Source organism: Oncorhynchus gorbuscha, linkage group LG17 (assembly GCF_021184085.1).
Source record: "Oncorhynchus gorbuscha isolate QuinsamMale2020 ecotype Even-year linkage group LG17, OgorEven_v1.0, whole genome shotgun sequence".
Classification (NCBI taxonomy): Eukaryota; Metazoa; Chordata; class Actinopteri; order Salmoniformes; family Salmonidae; genus Oncorhynchus; species Oncorhynchus gorbuscha.
This window is the reverse complement of record NC_060189.1, coordinates 55,396,536-55,412,430: the sequence shown is the minus strand read 5'-3', so window position 1 is coordinate 55,412,430 and position 15,895 is coordinate 55,396,536. Positions and strand designations below refer to the sequence as shown.

Below are 15,895 nucleotides of genomic sequence, written 5' to 3'. Positions count from 1 at the left end.
GTGTGTGTGTGTGTGTGTGTGTGTGTGTGTGTGTGTGTGTGTGTGTGTGTGTGTGTGTGTGTGTGTGTGAGTCCGCTAACTACGGCAGCCACAAAAATCCTCATGAGTCACTGTGTTTCCTTGGATAAGTCGTTCCTTACTTTATCACGACGTGCAACAAGTTTCTGTCTGCCTTTCTGCCTCGATTCTTTCTAACAGAGACATTAACATTGTCCCTGCACCCATTGGTTTCCCTCTGCATGCTAAACGTTAGTCTTAGGAGGCCTTCAGTTGTAGACTCGTCGGCAGAGGACATGTGGAGATCGATGGAAGCGTGAGAGGTACTGCGTATTCATTCTGAATACAGACAGACATCTGAGGACTAGATAACCACAAGGCCCCTTCGTGCTCCTTCACATCCAGGGATGCAGACTAACTAATACAATGTGAGACACTCATAAAGTGGTATTAAAAGCAGAAACAAAAAGGAAGCAAGCGTTTCCATTTTTAACCTTCATTTAACTAGGCAAATCACTGAACACATTCTTTCTTACAATGCCGGCCAAACCCGGCCAACGCTGGGCCAATTGTGAGCCGCCCTATGGGACTCCCAATCACGGCTGGTTGTGATACAGCCTGGATTCAGACCAGGGTGTCTGTAGTGACGCCTTAAGCACCGAGGGTAAAGGGTAATAAAGAGCCACTTCATATACATGGGCAAGACCAGGAGGAGCAAGGCAGGGTCCAAGTAGCCTCTTCTTTGTGAGAGCATTAAAGGTGTGAAGAGCATTAAAGGTGTGAAGAGCATTAAAGGTGTGAAGAGCATTAAAGGTGTGAAGAGCATTAAAGGTGTGAAGAGCATTAAAGGTGTGAAGAGCATTAAAGGTGTGAAGAGCATTAAAGGTGTGAAGAGCATTAAAGGTGCGAAGAGCATTAAAGGTGCGAAGAGCATTAAAGGTGCGAAGAGCATTAAAGGTTGTGAAGAGCATTAAAGGTGTGAAGAGCATTAAAGGGCACTGTGTTTTGTTAGCGGCGTGGGCGAGGCACTATTCAACTGACCCCAGTTCCCAGGATTAGAAAAATAAAATGGATTTTTCCTACAATGTTTCTTTTGAACTAAAATGAAAGTGTCAATTTTCACGCTGTAGCATAAACATGGTTTAGATATCAATGTATAGTAAAATAATCCAAACCTGTAAGTCTATGGGATATTACAGAAATCATACTACAAGGTTTGATAGGGTCCTGCGTTCACACATTCCATATGCCAGAGCCAAGATGGCAGACCAGCTGGCACCAGACTCTGCCTGTGCTGCAGAAACCGCTGGCTGTCCAGCTGTTCATCGCGGAGCTCTTAGCAGGCAAACCCAGAGACACTAGCATGGCCGCCAGACACGAATAAAGGGTAGGGTGAAGTCGTGGGCTAAAAGTCAGCCTAAACTTCACCAACGACGTCAGCCACGACTCGTTCCGTGCTACTGAACAAATCAAATCACATTTTAATTGTCACATACACATGGTTAGCAGATGTTAATGCGAGTGTAGCGAAATGCTAGTGGATGTGACACGTCTCGAGTAAGGTTGAAGGCATAAAAAGTTAGACTAGCCTATACTTTACATGAATGACCTTTGAGCATTAACGACTGGTCTCAACTAGTTTGGTACCACTGAATGGTGAGAGCTCATTTGATACTGGGGATCCGTTAGACAGAGCAGCCTAAGCAGCTCCACTCTAGCCAAGGCATGGAGGGAATCATTACCCGCGCTGGTGACAGGCATGACGAGGCACTCTACAGTGAGCCTGACCAATGGGTGAACTGAACCCACTATATTAGATACTTGACAGAATACCAGCCAACCCAGACTGACCAATACCGTTGTTCAAAACCAAAGTCTACCTGAACAACTCATTCAAATCACACACTCAATCAAGCAACAAAGGCTTTCCACTCCTTGCTCAAACTGCCCGGAGGTACTTGTTTAGTCTTTCTTTAGTCTGTGCAATACACTGGAGCTTCAGCCGTCTGCAACAACAGAACAAGCAATAACGCTCCTTCTTTCCTCTCTATATTCTGCAGGCTGTGCAAGGCTATCTTTATTACTACCAATGCTGAGCCTGGCTGCACTCCACAGTGGGTTCACTGTGGGTGGCGGAGAGAGAGAGCGAGAGAAACTATGTGCACATAATATGACATTTGAAATCTCTTTACTCTTTCTCTCTTTATTCTTTCTGGAGTGTAACTGTTCGTTCATTGTCTATCTCACTTTTGTTTGTTATCCATTTCACTGGCTTTGGCAATGTTAACATTGGTTTCCCATGCTAATAAAGCCCCTTACATTGAGATGGGGAGAGAGTGGGCAGGGAGGGGTAGAGGCAACATCGCCTGCCAGCTCATAGCTCACAGGATCCTATGACCGTTATGTCTTGCATCCAAGCCTTCCGCCTAAGAAATGCCCACCACTCTCTCCCTCCCCCTCTCTTTATCCGTCCTTCAGTCTCCGTCTCTCGCTCTGCAGCTCTCTCTTTTGGCATGTCTCTCTAAACTCTCAGCACCTGCACCCTCAGAGCAGCGGCAGGCGGACCACACACAGAGGACGAGGGACGGAGGGGTTATGCACAGATTAAACAAACCATGCAGACAGCCGCATCAATTACAGCCGGCCGGTTGGCTATCTATTCACCGGCTGCGTCCGACTGCCTGCTGACGACCCAATTACGTGCCTGCTAGGCGCGAGATGGGTGGGTTTTAAAAGGGGAGTAGCAACAGATACTGAGGCTTGGAAAGGAGGACCAGACAGACATTTAACCAGCTCATTCCCAACCAGGGGATCCCAGCCAGAATACAAGACTGTGGAGGCGGGGAGTCGGAGCAGTGTTGCACAGGCATAATTACACAAATGAGAGAGGAATCTATAATGGGGGGGGGTCTGTTGTCCCTCGGCCAAACGGCCATCAAAGCCAGAGACAACAGATCAATGAGGAAGATTGATTCTCTATATATACAGTGGGGCAAAAAAGTATTTAGTCAGCCAATTGTGCAAGTTCTCCCACTTAAAAAGATAAGGCCTGTAATTTATCATCATAGGTACACTTCAACTATGGCAGACAAAATGAGAAGAAAAATCCAGAAAATCACTGTAGGATTTTTAATGAATTTATTTGCAAACAATAACAAGTTTCTCAATACTTTGTTATATACCCTTTGTTGGCAATAACAGAGGTCAAACGTTTTCTGTAAGTCTTCACAAGGTTCTCACACACTGTTGCTGGTATTTTGGCCCATTCCTCCATGCAGATCCCCTCTAGAGCAGTGATGGTTTGGGGCTGTTGCCTGGCAACACGGACTTTCAACTCCCTCCAAAAATGTTCTATGTGGTTGAGATCTGGAGACTGGCTAGGCCACTCCAGGACCTTGAAATGCTTCTTACGAAGCCACTCCTTCCTTCCCAAACGACCGGGCGGTGCGTTTGGGATCATTGTCATGCTGAAAGACCCAGCCACGTTTCATCTTCAATGCCCTTGCTGATGGAAGGAGGTTTTCCCTCAAAATCTCACGATACATGGCCCCTTTCATTCTTTCCTTTACACGGATCAGTCGTCCTGGTCCCTTTGCAGAAAAACAGCCCCAAAGCATGATGTTTCCACTCCCATGCTTCACAGTAGGTATAGTGTTCTTTGGATGCAACTCAGCATTCTTTGTTCTCCAAACACGACGAGTTGAGTCCCTGGCGGCGTAGTGTGTTACTGATGGTAGGCTTTTTTTACTTTGGTCCCAGCTCTCTGCAGGTCATTCACTAGGTCCCCCCGTGTGGTTCTGGGATTTTTGCTCACCGTTCTTGTGATCATTTTGACCCCACGGGGTGAGATCTTGCGTGGAGCCCCAGACCGAGGGAGATTATCAGTGGTCTTGTATGTCTTCCATTTCCTAATAATTGCTCCCACAGTTGATTTCTTCAAACCAAGCTGCTTACCTATTGCAGATTCAGTCTTCCCAGCCTGGTGCAGGTCTACAATTTTGTTTCTGGTGTCCTTTGACAGCTCTTTGGTCTTGGCCATAGTGGAGTTTGGAGTGTGACGGTTTGAAGTTGTGGACAGGTGTCTTTTATACTGATAACAAGTTCAAACATGTGCCATTAATACAGGTAAACGAGTGGAGGACAGAGGAGCCTCTTAAACCCTACAATGTGATTTTCTGTCATAGTTGTACTTATGATGAAAATTACAGGCCTCTCTCCTATTTTTAAGTGGGAGAACTTGCACAATTGGTGGCTGACAATACTTTTTTGCCCCACGTTATATACACACACATACTGTCAGAGCGAGAGCTGTGGCGCGAGTGGCCCAGTGAGAAGCATAGCACCCATTCCTTGGAAACCGTTAATTGAAAATAAACAGTCCAGTTTTGGTGGAAGAGGTAACAGGGTAGCTTAGCCACTCTGCTCTCAGGCTGGCAGCTTAGAGACACCGGTACAAACACCACCCAGATATCCCAAAACTCCTAGAGCAGCTTGGCCCCGTGTGGCTGCTGACACAAGTGCTTAGCAATACTAGATCACAGGTAAGGAGCAGGGACCCTGATACACTACACCTCTGACTCACTTCAAAAACAGACTCCCAAACAAATCATTAGTGAAGCAGCAAGGAGAAAACAGGCTACGACAACGCAGTCTTGTTTAACCTCAGGCTTACTTATTGGATGTAGTTGTTGGTAATGATGACTCTCAGTCATGTGAGTAGACCTTGAGGTACTGTACACCAGACACGACAACTGAGAAGCAGAGCAGTGTGTATCTGTGTGCGTGTAGAGGGGTTTTAAAAGCTGCCACCCCAACTTCAGTTTCTCTCCGGTTGGGGAACATGGCGATGCTTAGGCCCCGTGACGCATTCCTGAGGGAGGGGAACGCCTCTTGTTAACCCCCAGTCTGCCGTGGGAAATGTCAGTACCTACAGGCAGCCCTGCTGCAGGTGGGAAGGGCCGTGACTAAAGTACAACCTGAGCCAGTCGGTCGTGAGCCGACTGAGCAGGTCTTGGTCACACTGCGTCACGTACAGCATACAGCGTTTAGAGAGAACTCATATTCACCTTTAAACGCTAGTGTCGAGACATGCATGCATGTCGAGACAAGATATGCATGCGAGAGAGATCGCCGTGTCATCAATGATGACCAGGCTAATTTATGTTGAAGTACTCGGAAACAAGTCAATGTTTTCCAGTACACTGATGAACATTGACTGATAAAGAACAGTGTTTGTTTACCATGATTCGTTGTGAGTAAAGAGAACAGAAATCTCATATTGGTTGATTAGATCAGAGGAAATCAAACAAAATCAGGTCAAGAGGTAGTGATGATGGCAGATGATTCGATAAGACTGCTGCTATAAACCAGAAACCCGAAAACCGACCGCCCTCCCTGGCTACCGAATCCTTGCCTCTTCATTTTCTTAGTGGGGGACAGAACAGCTTGGTTGGGCCGAACTGCTGGCTGGCTCTCTCCCGCTCTCTGCCCTGGAATTGGTCTGCCTAGAATAGCATGGAGCAGATGCCTTCCTCCCTTCCACCCCCCTTCAGTGTTATTTGGAGCCCAAGGGCAATGGAATCCCAGCACCTCTCCCAGGAGTGAGGGAGCAGAGCTCTGGTCCTTGCCTCAGGAGAGAGAGTGGGGGTTGAACGGGGCCGGGCATCAGCTGTCCAGGTCACAAATCCAGAGATGAATGTGGCAGCCAGCCGCCCATATAGACATTACAGATATGGTCAAATACGCCAAGGTGTGGGAAGGGAGGAAGACGCTAGTGAGGGAGGCTAGCTAGCGAGACGGCTAACACCAGGGGAACACCCCATGAGTCCACGCCCCACAAATCCTTTTGACATGATTTGACATCACTTCGCCATCACTTCTTCCTTGGCTTTGAACTGAAGGGGAGGTCAGTACGTCTGAGGCGAAAGTGTTGTGGGTTTCTCTCAGCAGCTGAGCCATAACGGCAGAGAGGAGCTCTTCTTATGTGGGTTCTATTAATAGAGAGTAAAGGAGCAGCAGGACAGATAGTTGTGATGCGCAGCCAGAATGCCATGGGTATCCATCGCACTGCAACACTTAGTTGGTGATGGGGACTTACGGTCAGTTTGTGAGCAAAGACCGGATTGTCTACTGATAATGGGAAAAAGTGCATTTAGAGCTGGAGGGTGATGAACAAAAGCCTTAAGAGTATGATCTGTAATAGAAAAATGACAAGATGGACAATGAAGGATTAGAAGTGGGCGAGGGTGCCATAAAGAGCTCCCAGATAGCACTTATCTCTCGTGAACTTGTCGGGAAAGGACAGACTGCAGATACAACGGACCGACTGCCCAGTGGCAGGGCATGTCTTACACCACGAGGCCCATTGAAGGGACATAACAGGCGGCTCCCCCGTGAGAGCAACACCGCTCTCTGGGAGTCTGTGTTTCATCCTCTGCTCAAAGCTGTGTCACTGCCCAGCAGGGTACAGAGTAAAAACAAGCCTACGGGTCTGTTCAATACTCTGTAACCTATTCTACTTGGTAGGGAATAGACAGGCGATTAGTCAGAGGGACCTTGGATTTCTAGTGTGTGGGGAGAGCGTGAAGTTGTGAATGCGGTCCCCAGTGGCAGACTACATTTTTAAAAAGGTCATCATTTTGAAGCGTGACACAATACTGACACAATAGAAACAAATCGCTAAATACTTAATAATTAATCCAAAAAGAAAGCCAGAACTCAGGTCTTGGAGTGGTAATGTAGCGTGCTTTATTATTCCAGCATAAGCCCTGTCATATTGCAGTCTATTGCACCAGCAAATGGACCATATTCAGTGCTTCTCCAGGCCCTCCATTTTAACAACATCTCTCCTGCAAGGACACCTTGCTGTCAATTGCAATAACGTGAACAGGGCCGCTAAAGCGATGCGGCGAGGAGACGATTGCTTCGGTGGGCCATGATGCAGAGTCGAGGGATTGCGAGTCCCATTTTGATCTATGTAGCACCAAATGAGTACAAGGTGAAGCTCCTCAAATCCAAAAGGTCTTATCTGGACCGCCCGCCGCAGGCACCTTAACACATGGCTGGGCCCAACCGGCAAGACGTTGGTCAATGTGTTTACTAGAAGATGGATTTGAGAAATAATCCACTGCAGAGATTGGAGTCTTGGGAGGAGCGTGAGGGAGTTAAGGGAGTCAACTGGCCGTGCACTGATCTCTAAGGCCTGGTGTGGGCTTTTCTCAACATCTCTTCGTCGGCATAAAGGTGCAAACTTTTGTGCTTTCTCTACAAATAACTTGTTTGAAAGTATGATGAATGACGCAGAGTAGTGCTAAGCAGTAAGCACGCAAGGGCATATACAGTATTCAAACAGCACACTGTCGAAGTTGAATTTAACAGCCTAAAATTGGTGCCATCTCATATCCCTTTTATCCAACACTCTTGGAAATTGAAATGTTTTTGAAATGTGACTGAAGACATGACAGCGAGGTTGCAATCTGCGCCTGGCTTGCAGCATGCATCATAGGCCGCACCTACCAAGAGTGTCACGTTGCCCTGCTTCACACACACAGACACCTTACAAACAAAAAGGTCATATGAGCACTCAATTACAACATCTTGTTTTATACTAGATACTTGGCTGATTAACGGCTAAATCCGCAACAGCTTACATGTCCCCGTGAGGCTATACAAAACTACTTTGAAGGCAAAGAAGGGATGTATATCGGACAAAATAAGCAAAGTGTTTCCTTCCGTGGCTTTTGAGATCTAGCTATTAGCTCATCCACTTTGCACTTGATATCAGAGTCTCTAGGGAAAGTTGTCGCCTATACTGAGCGAAAGTCCAAGCAGCTGATGGCCCTGGGTGATGGCAGGGGACAGGACACATAGCTGTAATGGGCAGGTCCAGATCAGCTTACTCAAAATGGCATGGCAGCAGGATGAGCCAGGAAAGTAACACCAAGTCTCAAATGCCCTGCCGTGTAAGTCTAATTCCCCGATAACCATCAGCAGCTGGATACCTTTTCTGAGCCTGGCAAACGAGGTTTGCGTAACCTGTTGGTACATCTGAATTGGAAACTCAAGCCAAGTCTCTATGCTATTTATATCAGGAGATTGACAGAGTTGAAGGACGATACAAAAGATCCTGGAGATGTCCTCAGACAAGGACCGTATTTAAATTGTGTGCCTACATTTCAGGAGACACATTATTGCTAAGCTATTACAGAGGAAACAAATGTTATGTAACATTATTGCTGAGCGATTAACCAAGATTTCGTTTTCTTTTGGGTGGGTTTATTAAAACAACTAATTGACCGATGTCAGTTAAATTGCATGAATTCCATTCAGGAGTTGTGTGTGAGCCCAACGCGCCGAGAGAAATCCAATTATTCTCGACAGAAATGCTGGCCTGAAGGGGAGTTGTAGTTTGCATTAAGCAAATATTCAACCTAGTTCAGTGCAGAAACCTGGTAATTAACTACAATTAATCTTAGTTGAATTACATACGACCTTGCCGTGAAACGCTTACTTAAGCTCTTAAACAACAATGCAGTTCAAGAAATAGTCAAGAACATCCATTGCACCTGTTCTTTCCGGCTTGGACAAAGACACTTTTACGCATGCTACGTTAGGTTAGATACACACGGAACGCATGAGAGAGGAATGTACACAACAACGAGAGGGATAGAGACCGTTTGTGCATGTATGCCTCATGTACTTTGAAGAAGCAGAAAAATGATTTTGTCAGGCGAGCTTAGCTGAATAGGATGACTGAAGATCCGTATGGGGAGCACAGAGATAACGTTAGATGGTCTGGCTGGCTGCTATTCCCTGAGCAGAGATGAGATGATTACTTTAAGGAATTAAAAAAAAAATCATAAAATAAAAAAACTTACACATTTGATTATTTCATAGTCATTTCCTATTTCTCTATTGACCAGACTGAAAATATTCCATCGTCTCTATGTTTTTGCCATTGAATGTTCATAATGATTGAACCCCCCCCCCCAAAAAAAATATATATATTTTCTGTCAATAATCCATAATGCATTTAATGTATAATCGAAACCGTAATCCATGATTATTTTTTAAATAATCAAACTACCTCAAATCACTAAATCGCTCCGTACTATGGAACATTTAATAATGTATTCAGTTAAATAAGTTTATTTAACTTGTTAAAATAACTAAACTTTCTGCAATTATCTCAGCAGCAACACTGTCGCATTAGAAATGACAGAAATGTCTTGTGAAAGCTCCTGGGACTCTGAGGAATGAGCTCTCTTGAAAGCAGAAGCTCCGGGGACTTAAGTTCTAACGTCCCATAAAGACCAGAGAAATACCAGCAATTCCATTCACTGCAGCCAGCTGCTGCCTCCACAGTAGAGTCTGATGGAGTCTGCGTGGCACACCAGCAAGAGCAGCCCCACAACTGGGCATGGGGGACCTAGCTACGGTTTGGTTTGGTCTACTGAGACAACGTTCTTCCAGAAGGCAGCCAGTGGCAAAGTTTAGACTGTTTTTCAGTTCGGGGCCTGGAACTCTCTCCTCGCAAGGTACCATTTTAACACAGTGACAAAGAATCAAAAACAAAAGGAACTTGTTCTTGAACACGACCCACTAAAGAACAAAAGGGGAAGCCTGTAAGGGCCCATTTTGTCTTTTCATACAAAGTTAATCTTACTGGGGGAATGTGTGCAAGTTGCTGATAGAACACCTGTATTCTGCAGTGTTTTAGTTAGTGGGAGAGAGAGAAAGAGGTAGAGAGGGAAGGCAAAGATCCCCTGATGGAGGGGTCGGCATGCCGAGGGCGCTGCTCTGCTTTTGGAGAGGGAAACTGCACTCTCGCAACGGGAAGCCAGGGATTAAGCTCGACCGGCAACAGTGCCGTAATCCTACATTTAAAAAAAATGATATATATATATATATATATATAAACCAATTACCATCCGGAGGCTGCCAGAGGTGGGGACTTAACTAACTTTATTCTTCCCGTGTTCGGTTCCCTGTGCCAGGGGTGTCTCGTTTCATGCTCCCCTGGAGGCCTAGGTCTGGTTGGTACCAAAAGGTGTATTTCACCTTCAGCTCAAACGATTAAATCCTAATTAGCGTCAAGGCTGAGTTTCCCTAGCAGTTGTAGAAAACAGGGCACAGAACATTCCTTACCAAAGGAGAGGGAGGTAAGGAATGAAGGGAGGGATGAACTAGAAAGAGGGAGGGAGAGAATGAGAGAACACAGAAGGTACCCAGTGGGACACCTTATTTACAGTTATAACACCCTCAACACCATTTTACAGCCCACAACACATCTGAAACAGTACACGGTACAAATTAACACTGGATGGAGGTCAAGACATTCCGCTTTCATGAAGTTCTTGGGGAGAATCACCTCACAAACAGCCTTTTAAAGGGCTAGAGTACCGGGTCCGGACCAAAACAACCACTGAGTTTAACAGGTTAAAGGACTAGAGTACTGGGTCCAAAATAACCACTAAGTTTAACAGGTTAAAGGGCTAGAGTACTGGGTCCAAAACAACCACTGAGTTTAACAGGTTAAAGGACTAGAGTACTGGGTCCAAAATAACCACTAAGTTTAACAGGTTAAAGGGCTAGAGTACTGGGTCCAAAACAACCACTGAGTTTAACAGGTTAAAGGACTAGAGTACTGGGTCCAAAAACCACTAACCACTAAAACAACCACTGAGTTTAACAGGTTAAAGGGCTAGAGTACTGGGTCCAAAACAACCACTGAGTTTAACAGGTTAAAGGGCTATAGCCATCGTATGCCTGGACAGTTGCTCATCCTGCTTTGTGACGTGTGCGTTGACTGTGAACCTAGTTTGGTCTCCCTTTTTGTTAGTCATGCAGTGTAACAGAGGAATGTAACAGTCTTGTTTTATGGTGTTTTAAAATGATTATGGTGATTATTATGAGTACCACTTGAATCCCATTGGACAGTGAGCGAAACACTTACAAAGAGAAACATCTCTTTAATTCTGACTCTGTGGCCAGGAAAGACTGAGCATAGTGGATATTATCCTGCCTAGCCACCCCCTTAGATCCCTTTCGGCACAGCTTTTGAACCTGCAGCTAGCGCGTAAACAGCACTAATGAAGGACAAATTACCATTCTGATCCCTTTGTCTCGGAGCTGTTTTACCCAGTGGCTGGCATTGATCTCAGACAGAAGAGAGAGAGAGAGGGGGGGGAGAGCAAGAGGCAGGGGGAGCGGGGTAGAAGGAGCGGGCAGGGAGTGGGAGAATGGGGGAGACAAAATGTGGGGAGGGAGAGCAAGGGGACGGGGCGAGTAGGGGGAGGGAGAGCGAGGGGACGGGGCGGGTAGGGGGCGGGGAGAGCGAGAGGACGGGGCGGGGAGAGCGAGGGGACGGGGCGGGTAGGGGGCGGGGAGAGCGAGAGGACGGGGCGGGGAGAGCGGGAGAGGGGGCGGGGAGAGCGAGCGAGAGGGGGGGGAGAGAGAGCGGCGAGAGGGGGGCGGGGAGAGCGAGCGAGAGGGGGGCGGGGAGAGCGAGCGAGAGGGGGCGGGGAGAGCGAGCGAGAGGGGGCGGGGAGAGCGAGCGAGAGGGGGCGGGGAGAGCGAGCGAGAGGGGGCGGGGAGAGCGAGCGAGAGGGGGGGGGGAGAGCGAGCGAGAGGGGGCGGGGAGAGCGAGCGAGAGGGGGGCGGGGAGAGCGAGCGAGAGGGGGCGGGGAGAGCGAGCGAGAGGGGGGCGGGGAGAGCGAGCGAGAGGGGGCGGGGAGAACGCGAGCGAGGGGGGGAGAGCGGGAGAGGGGAGAGCGAGCGAGAGGGGGGCGGGGAGAGCGAGCGAGCAAGAGGGTTGCACTCTCCTCAGTCACTGTTTTAGCTGTGTCCTCTCCTCATTCTCTCTCCATCCTTCACTCTGTCCCTCAACTCCCTCTGAAAGCTGCGGAGGTGGAAAGAGGACAATTATATTCTCTCAATCTTTCATGTCCTCTCCCATCCTTCCCTCAGCAACCCCTATAAAAAAAGAGCCCTTCGTCTAAGCTCCAAGGCATTTTTACTATGATGTAGCCAACACTCAAACATTGGAGGTGCCAGTCTAATTTGACAAGAAAATATCAATGCTGTTAGCGGTAGTCAATTCAAGGGCTGCCAACATTTCCCACGTCACAGACAGGGGGTACAAAAAATGTTGGTATGTCTGATTCCTTACAGACAGGGGGTACAAAAGCTGTAGTACGTCTGATTCCTTACAGACAGGGGGTACAAAAGCTGTAGTACGTCTGATTCCTTACAGACAGGGGGTACAAAAGCTGTAGTACGTCTGATTCCTTACAGACAGGGGGTACAAAAGCTGTAGTACGTCTGATTCCTTACAGACAGGGGGCACAAAAGCTGTAGTACGTCTGATTCCTTACAGACAGGGGGTACAAAAGCTGTAGTACGTCTGATTCCTTACAGACAGGGGGTACAAAAGCTGTAGTACGTCTGATTCCTTACAGACAGGGGGTACAAAAGCTGTAGTACGTCTGATTCCTTACAGACAGGGGGTACAAAAGCTGTGGTACGTCTGATTCCTTACAGTGGAACAACTAGAAAAAAGGTTGCGTGGGCCGCAATTCAATTTGGCAGGATAACAGCTCAACATGGCAGTCAAAGCCTTGGTCAGCCTTCTCCACTTGTTGCTGCAGTGCGCCACACACACATATAAAAAGTGTGTACGTGTAAGGATGCTGGACTTAGGTTGCTGAGCATAAGGAGTAAAGCCGCAGGCCAGTTGTCGAGGTGTAACGTTCCATCGCGTCAGATACCATTGAACTGTCCTGGCCGTCACTGGCCCCCCTCCTATCTAGCAGCACCTCTCCCATTAATCGGATGACATCACTGAAACACGTTCAGCAATAAAAGACTACTGAAGGGAGAGGACAACCAGAGCCTGTGTCTTTTATGCACTTGTCCCTGTAAAACGTTCAACTTTACGTTCTTGAAACGTCGACAACCGATATTTCCTTGGACTACAGAAGCTGCCAGGTGTTTATCCCTGCGATCAATACATTTGGTCACCGTCTCCTAAACATAACCTATAAATAGAGAGATACCATGCAGCCTTTTTAAGGTCACATGTAGGAGTCCTGAACGGCTCTGTGGGCGAGGCTGCCCGGTCACATGACTGCTTCAACAAGAGCATTGTTGCGCCCAGCAGTCTACCCGCGACACACGGTAGCATAAAACCATGTTTTCGAGAGAAACCGAATACTTAATGCAAATAAATTGGTTGAAAGCCATTTGCTGAAGTAGGCACATGATTAAGGATTGGGTAGTGTGCATTTGTGTACCACAACATGGTACAATGTAATTGTGACAAAGCCCTAAGTAAAAGTCCTTGGGGAAATCGGGTATTCTACCAAACTGACAAGCTATTGCGCTCATTCACGTGTTGGCAATATAGTTTTCATATTATGAAACGCTTTGTCAAGAATCAAACCTGTCACTGCATTTACGGTCAAGGACAAGTGCCAACACTGACTATCGCTGTTATCTTTCCATCTTGATTTAATGAAACAAGACGAGACACAACAGTACAGGTAACAAATGACTGTTTGTTGACTGAAGTGGGAAGAGATGTAGTAGGTACAGTGTTTATACAGTGTTTATATCCATGTTGAGAAGGCTTGTGGGTCAGAGGTCAGAACTATTTTTGAGATGGCCTCCACTGCGTTTCACTTTGACAATATACAACCCAGGGAAGAAACAACTCTTGTTGAACATTTCAAAAACAAAAAGTCACCAGAGCAGAAACAAAAAGAGGAAAAACAAACAACCTCTGTCAGATGGAGACAAAAACTGTCACCTTGATTAACTACAAACACAACAGCACTGAGAAACTGACAACATGCAATTCAACAGAAGAGAGGAAACGGGGAAGAGATCTTGACGCTAAAACAGAATCACAGTTGCACTAGTCCGCAGTCTTGCTTTCGTCAGTCCCGTCTCACATATGAGCCAGCAGGGTGCGGAGTGAACCCTTGACATTATGTGGGTGACAGGCGAGATTCCTCACTCATGTCGGTAAGCATCTGGCCTACCCCAACCCCCCTTAACACACCTTGGGACCAAGCCTGGCAGCACTCACCCGTCTGCGACAGAAGGGCAGCCCCTGAGTGATGATGTTGATGCTGAAGAGCCGGAGCACTTTCTGCGGGGGCAGTGGTGGCTCCTTAGCCACCTTGACCACCACCTTTGGGTCTGCCACTATGTCCAGGGCCTGGCTCTCCGGTGTTGCCAGGGGGGCCTTCTCTTTCCCAGAGGCCTTGGGCATCTTCTTTCGGGATCCGGAAGATGCGAAAAGGGGTATGGGGCAATGCCTCAGCATTGCAAGAACAGGGGCTAGTAGGTCATATCCCAGAGGGGTAATCAGGGACGGGGCGGCTCAGGGAGCAGGTTGTTGTACGTAGTGGCTGGGGGGGAATTCGACTCTTCTCTCTGGAGCTCTTGAAAACACTAATGCAACCCTCACGGTGCTTTGTTGATGCTGGTCTGTCCACTACGAGCTCGCTCCCCAGCTCATCGGCCCTCTTTAAATGATCCCAGGGCGTGATGTCATCGCTGCGGTCCCTGCCAGGCAGAGCAGCTGTCTGCCATGCCTCAGGATAGGCCACGCCCCCCCCCGGAACGACGAGTCACTGTGGAATCCGGCTCCCTGACCCCCTGGGGAGGAATGAGTTCCACCGGTTGTCCAAAACTGCAGTTATGAGGAAGCTCAATGGGGTGACATGTGCAATCCCCCAGACCAGCCCCCTCATGTCCTGTCTGCTCCTCCCTGACTTACCACTGTAATCAGCTGCTTTGACATGGTCTCTTAACACAGTGTTTCCCAAACGGTGGGGCCCTTTTCTTTTCTTTTTTTGGAACTCAGTCGGGCTTTCAATATACTCTTGAAACCTGCGATAGTAGAATGCACAAGGTGACATTTCTAAATTGGGTAGTGCATCAGCAGTTCTTCTTGTCATGTCAGTCATTACATACCTTAGAGAGCTATTTACAATTTGTAAGAAATGTCCAGATCAGCTGGTCCGTGTCAGGTAACTTTTTTTTGGGGGGGCACAATGTTACAGTATCGCAGTGGGATATGGGGGCATAATGTTACAGTATCACAGTGGGACATGGGGGGCATAATGTTACAGTATCGCAGTGGGACATGGGGGCATAATGTTACAGTATCGCAGTGGGACATGGGGGGCATAATGTTACAGTATCGCAGTGGGACATGGGGGCCATAATGTTACAGTATCGCAGTGGGACATGGGGGGCAGAATGTTACAGTATCACAGTGGGACATGGGGGGGGGGGGCATAACGTTACAGTATCACAGTGGGACATGGGGGAGCATAATGTTACAGTATCGCAGTGGGACACGGGGGGGGCATTATGTTACAGTATCGCAGTGGGACATGGGGGCATAATTTAACAGTAGCGCAGTGGGACATGGAGGGGGGCATAATGTTACAGTATCGCAGTGGGACATGGGGGCATAATGTTAATATCGCAGTGGGACATGGGGAGCATAGTGTTACAGTATCACAGTGGGACATGGGGGGCATAATGTTACAGTATCGCAGTGGGACATGGGGGCATAATGTTACAGTATCGCAGTGGGACATGGGGGCCATAATGTTACAGTATCGCAGTGGGACATGGGGGCCATAATGTTACAGTATCGCAGTGGGACATGGGGGTGGGGCAGAATGTTATAGTATCGCAGTGGGACATGGGGGGCAGAATGTTACAGTATCACAGTGGGACATGGGGGGCATAATGTTACAGTATCACAGTGGGACATGGGGGCATAATGTTACAGTATTGCAGTGGGACATGGGGGCATAATGTTACAGTATTGCAGTGGGACATGGGGGCATAACGTTACGGTATCAGTGGGACATGG

The 15,895-nt window shown here is 47.7% G+C and overlaps 1 protein-coding gene across 2 annotated transcripts in view; it reads right to left on the bottom strand.

The window, feature by feature from the left end:
- The window catches only part of LOC124001233 (F-box/WD repeat-containing protein 7-like), a 99,488-nt gene extending 84,975 nt beyond the window's left edge, over positions 1-14,513 (bottom strand). For both annotated transcript variants that reach the window (XM_046307868.1, XM_046307869.1), the window contains exon 1: positions 14,087-14,513. In XM_046307868.1, coding sequence (XP_046163824.1) covers positions 14,087-14,326 — 240 coding nt within the window. In that variant the 5' untranslated portion in view covers positions 14,327-14,513. The remainder of the gene's footprint in view (positions 1-14,086) is intronic.
- Positions 14,514-15,895: the final 1,382 nt, after the last annotated feature.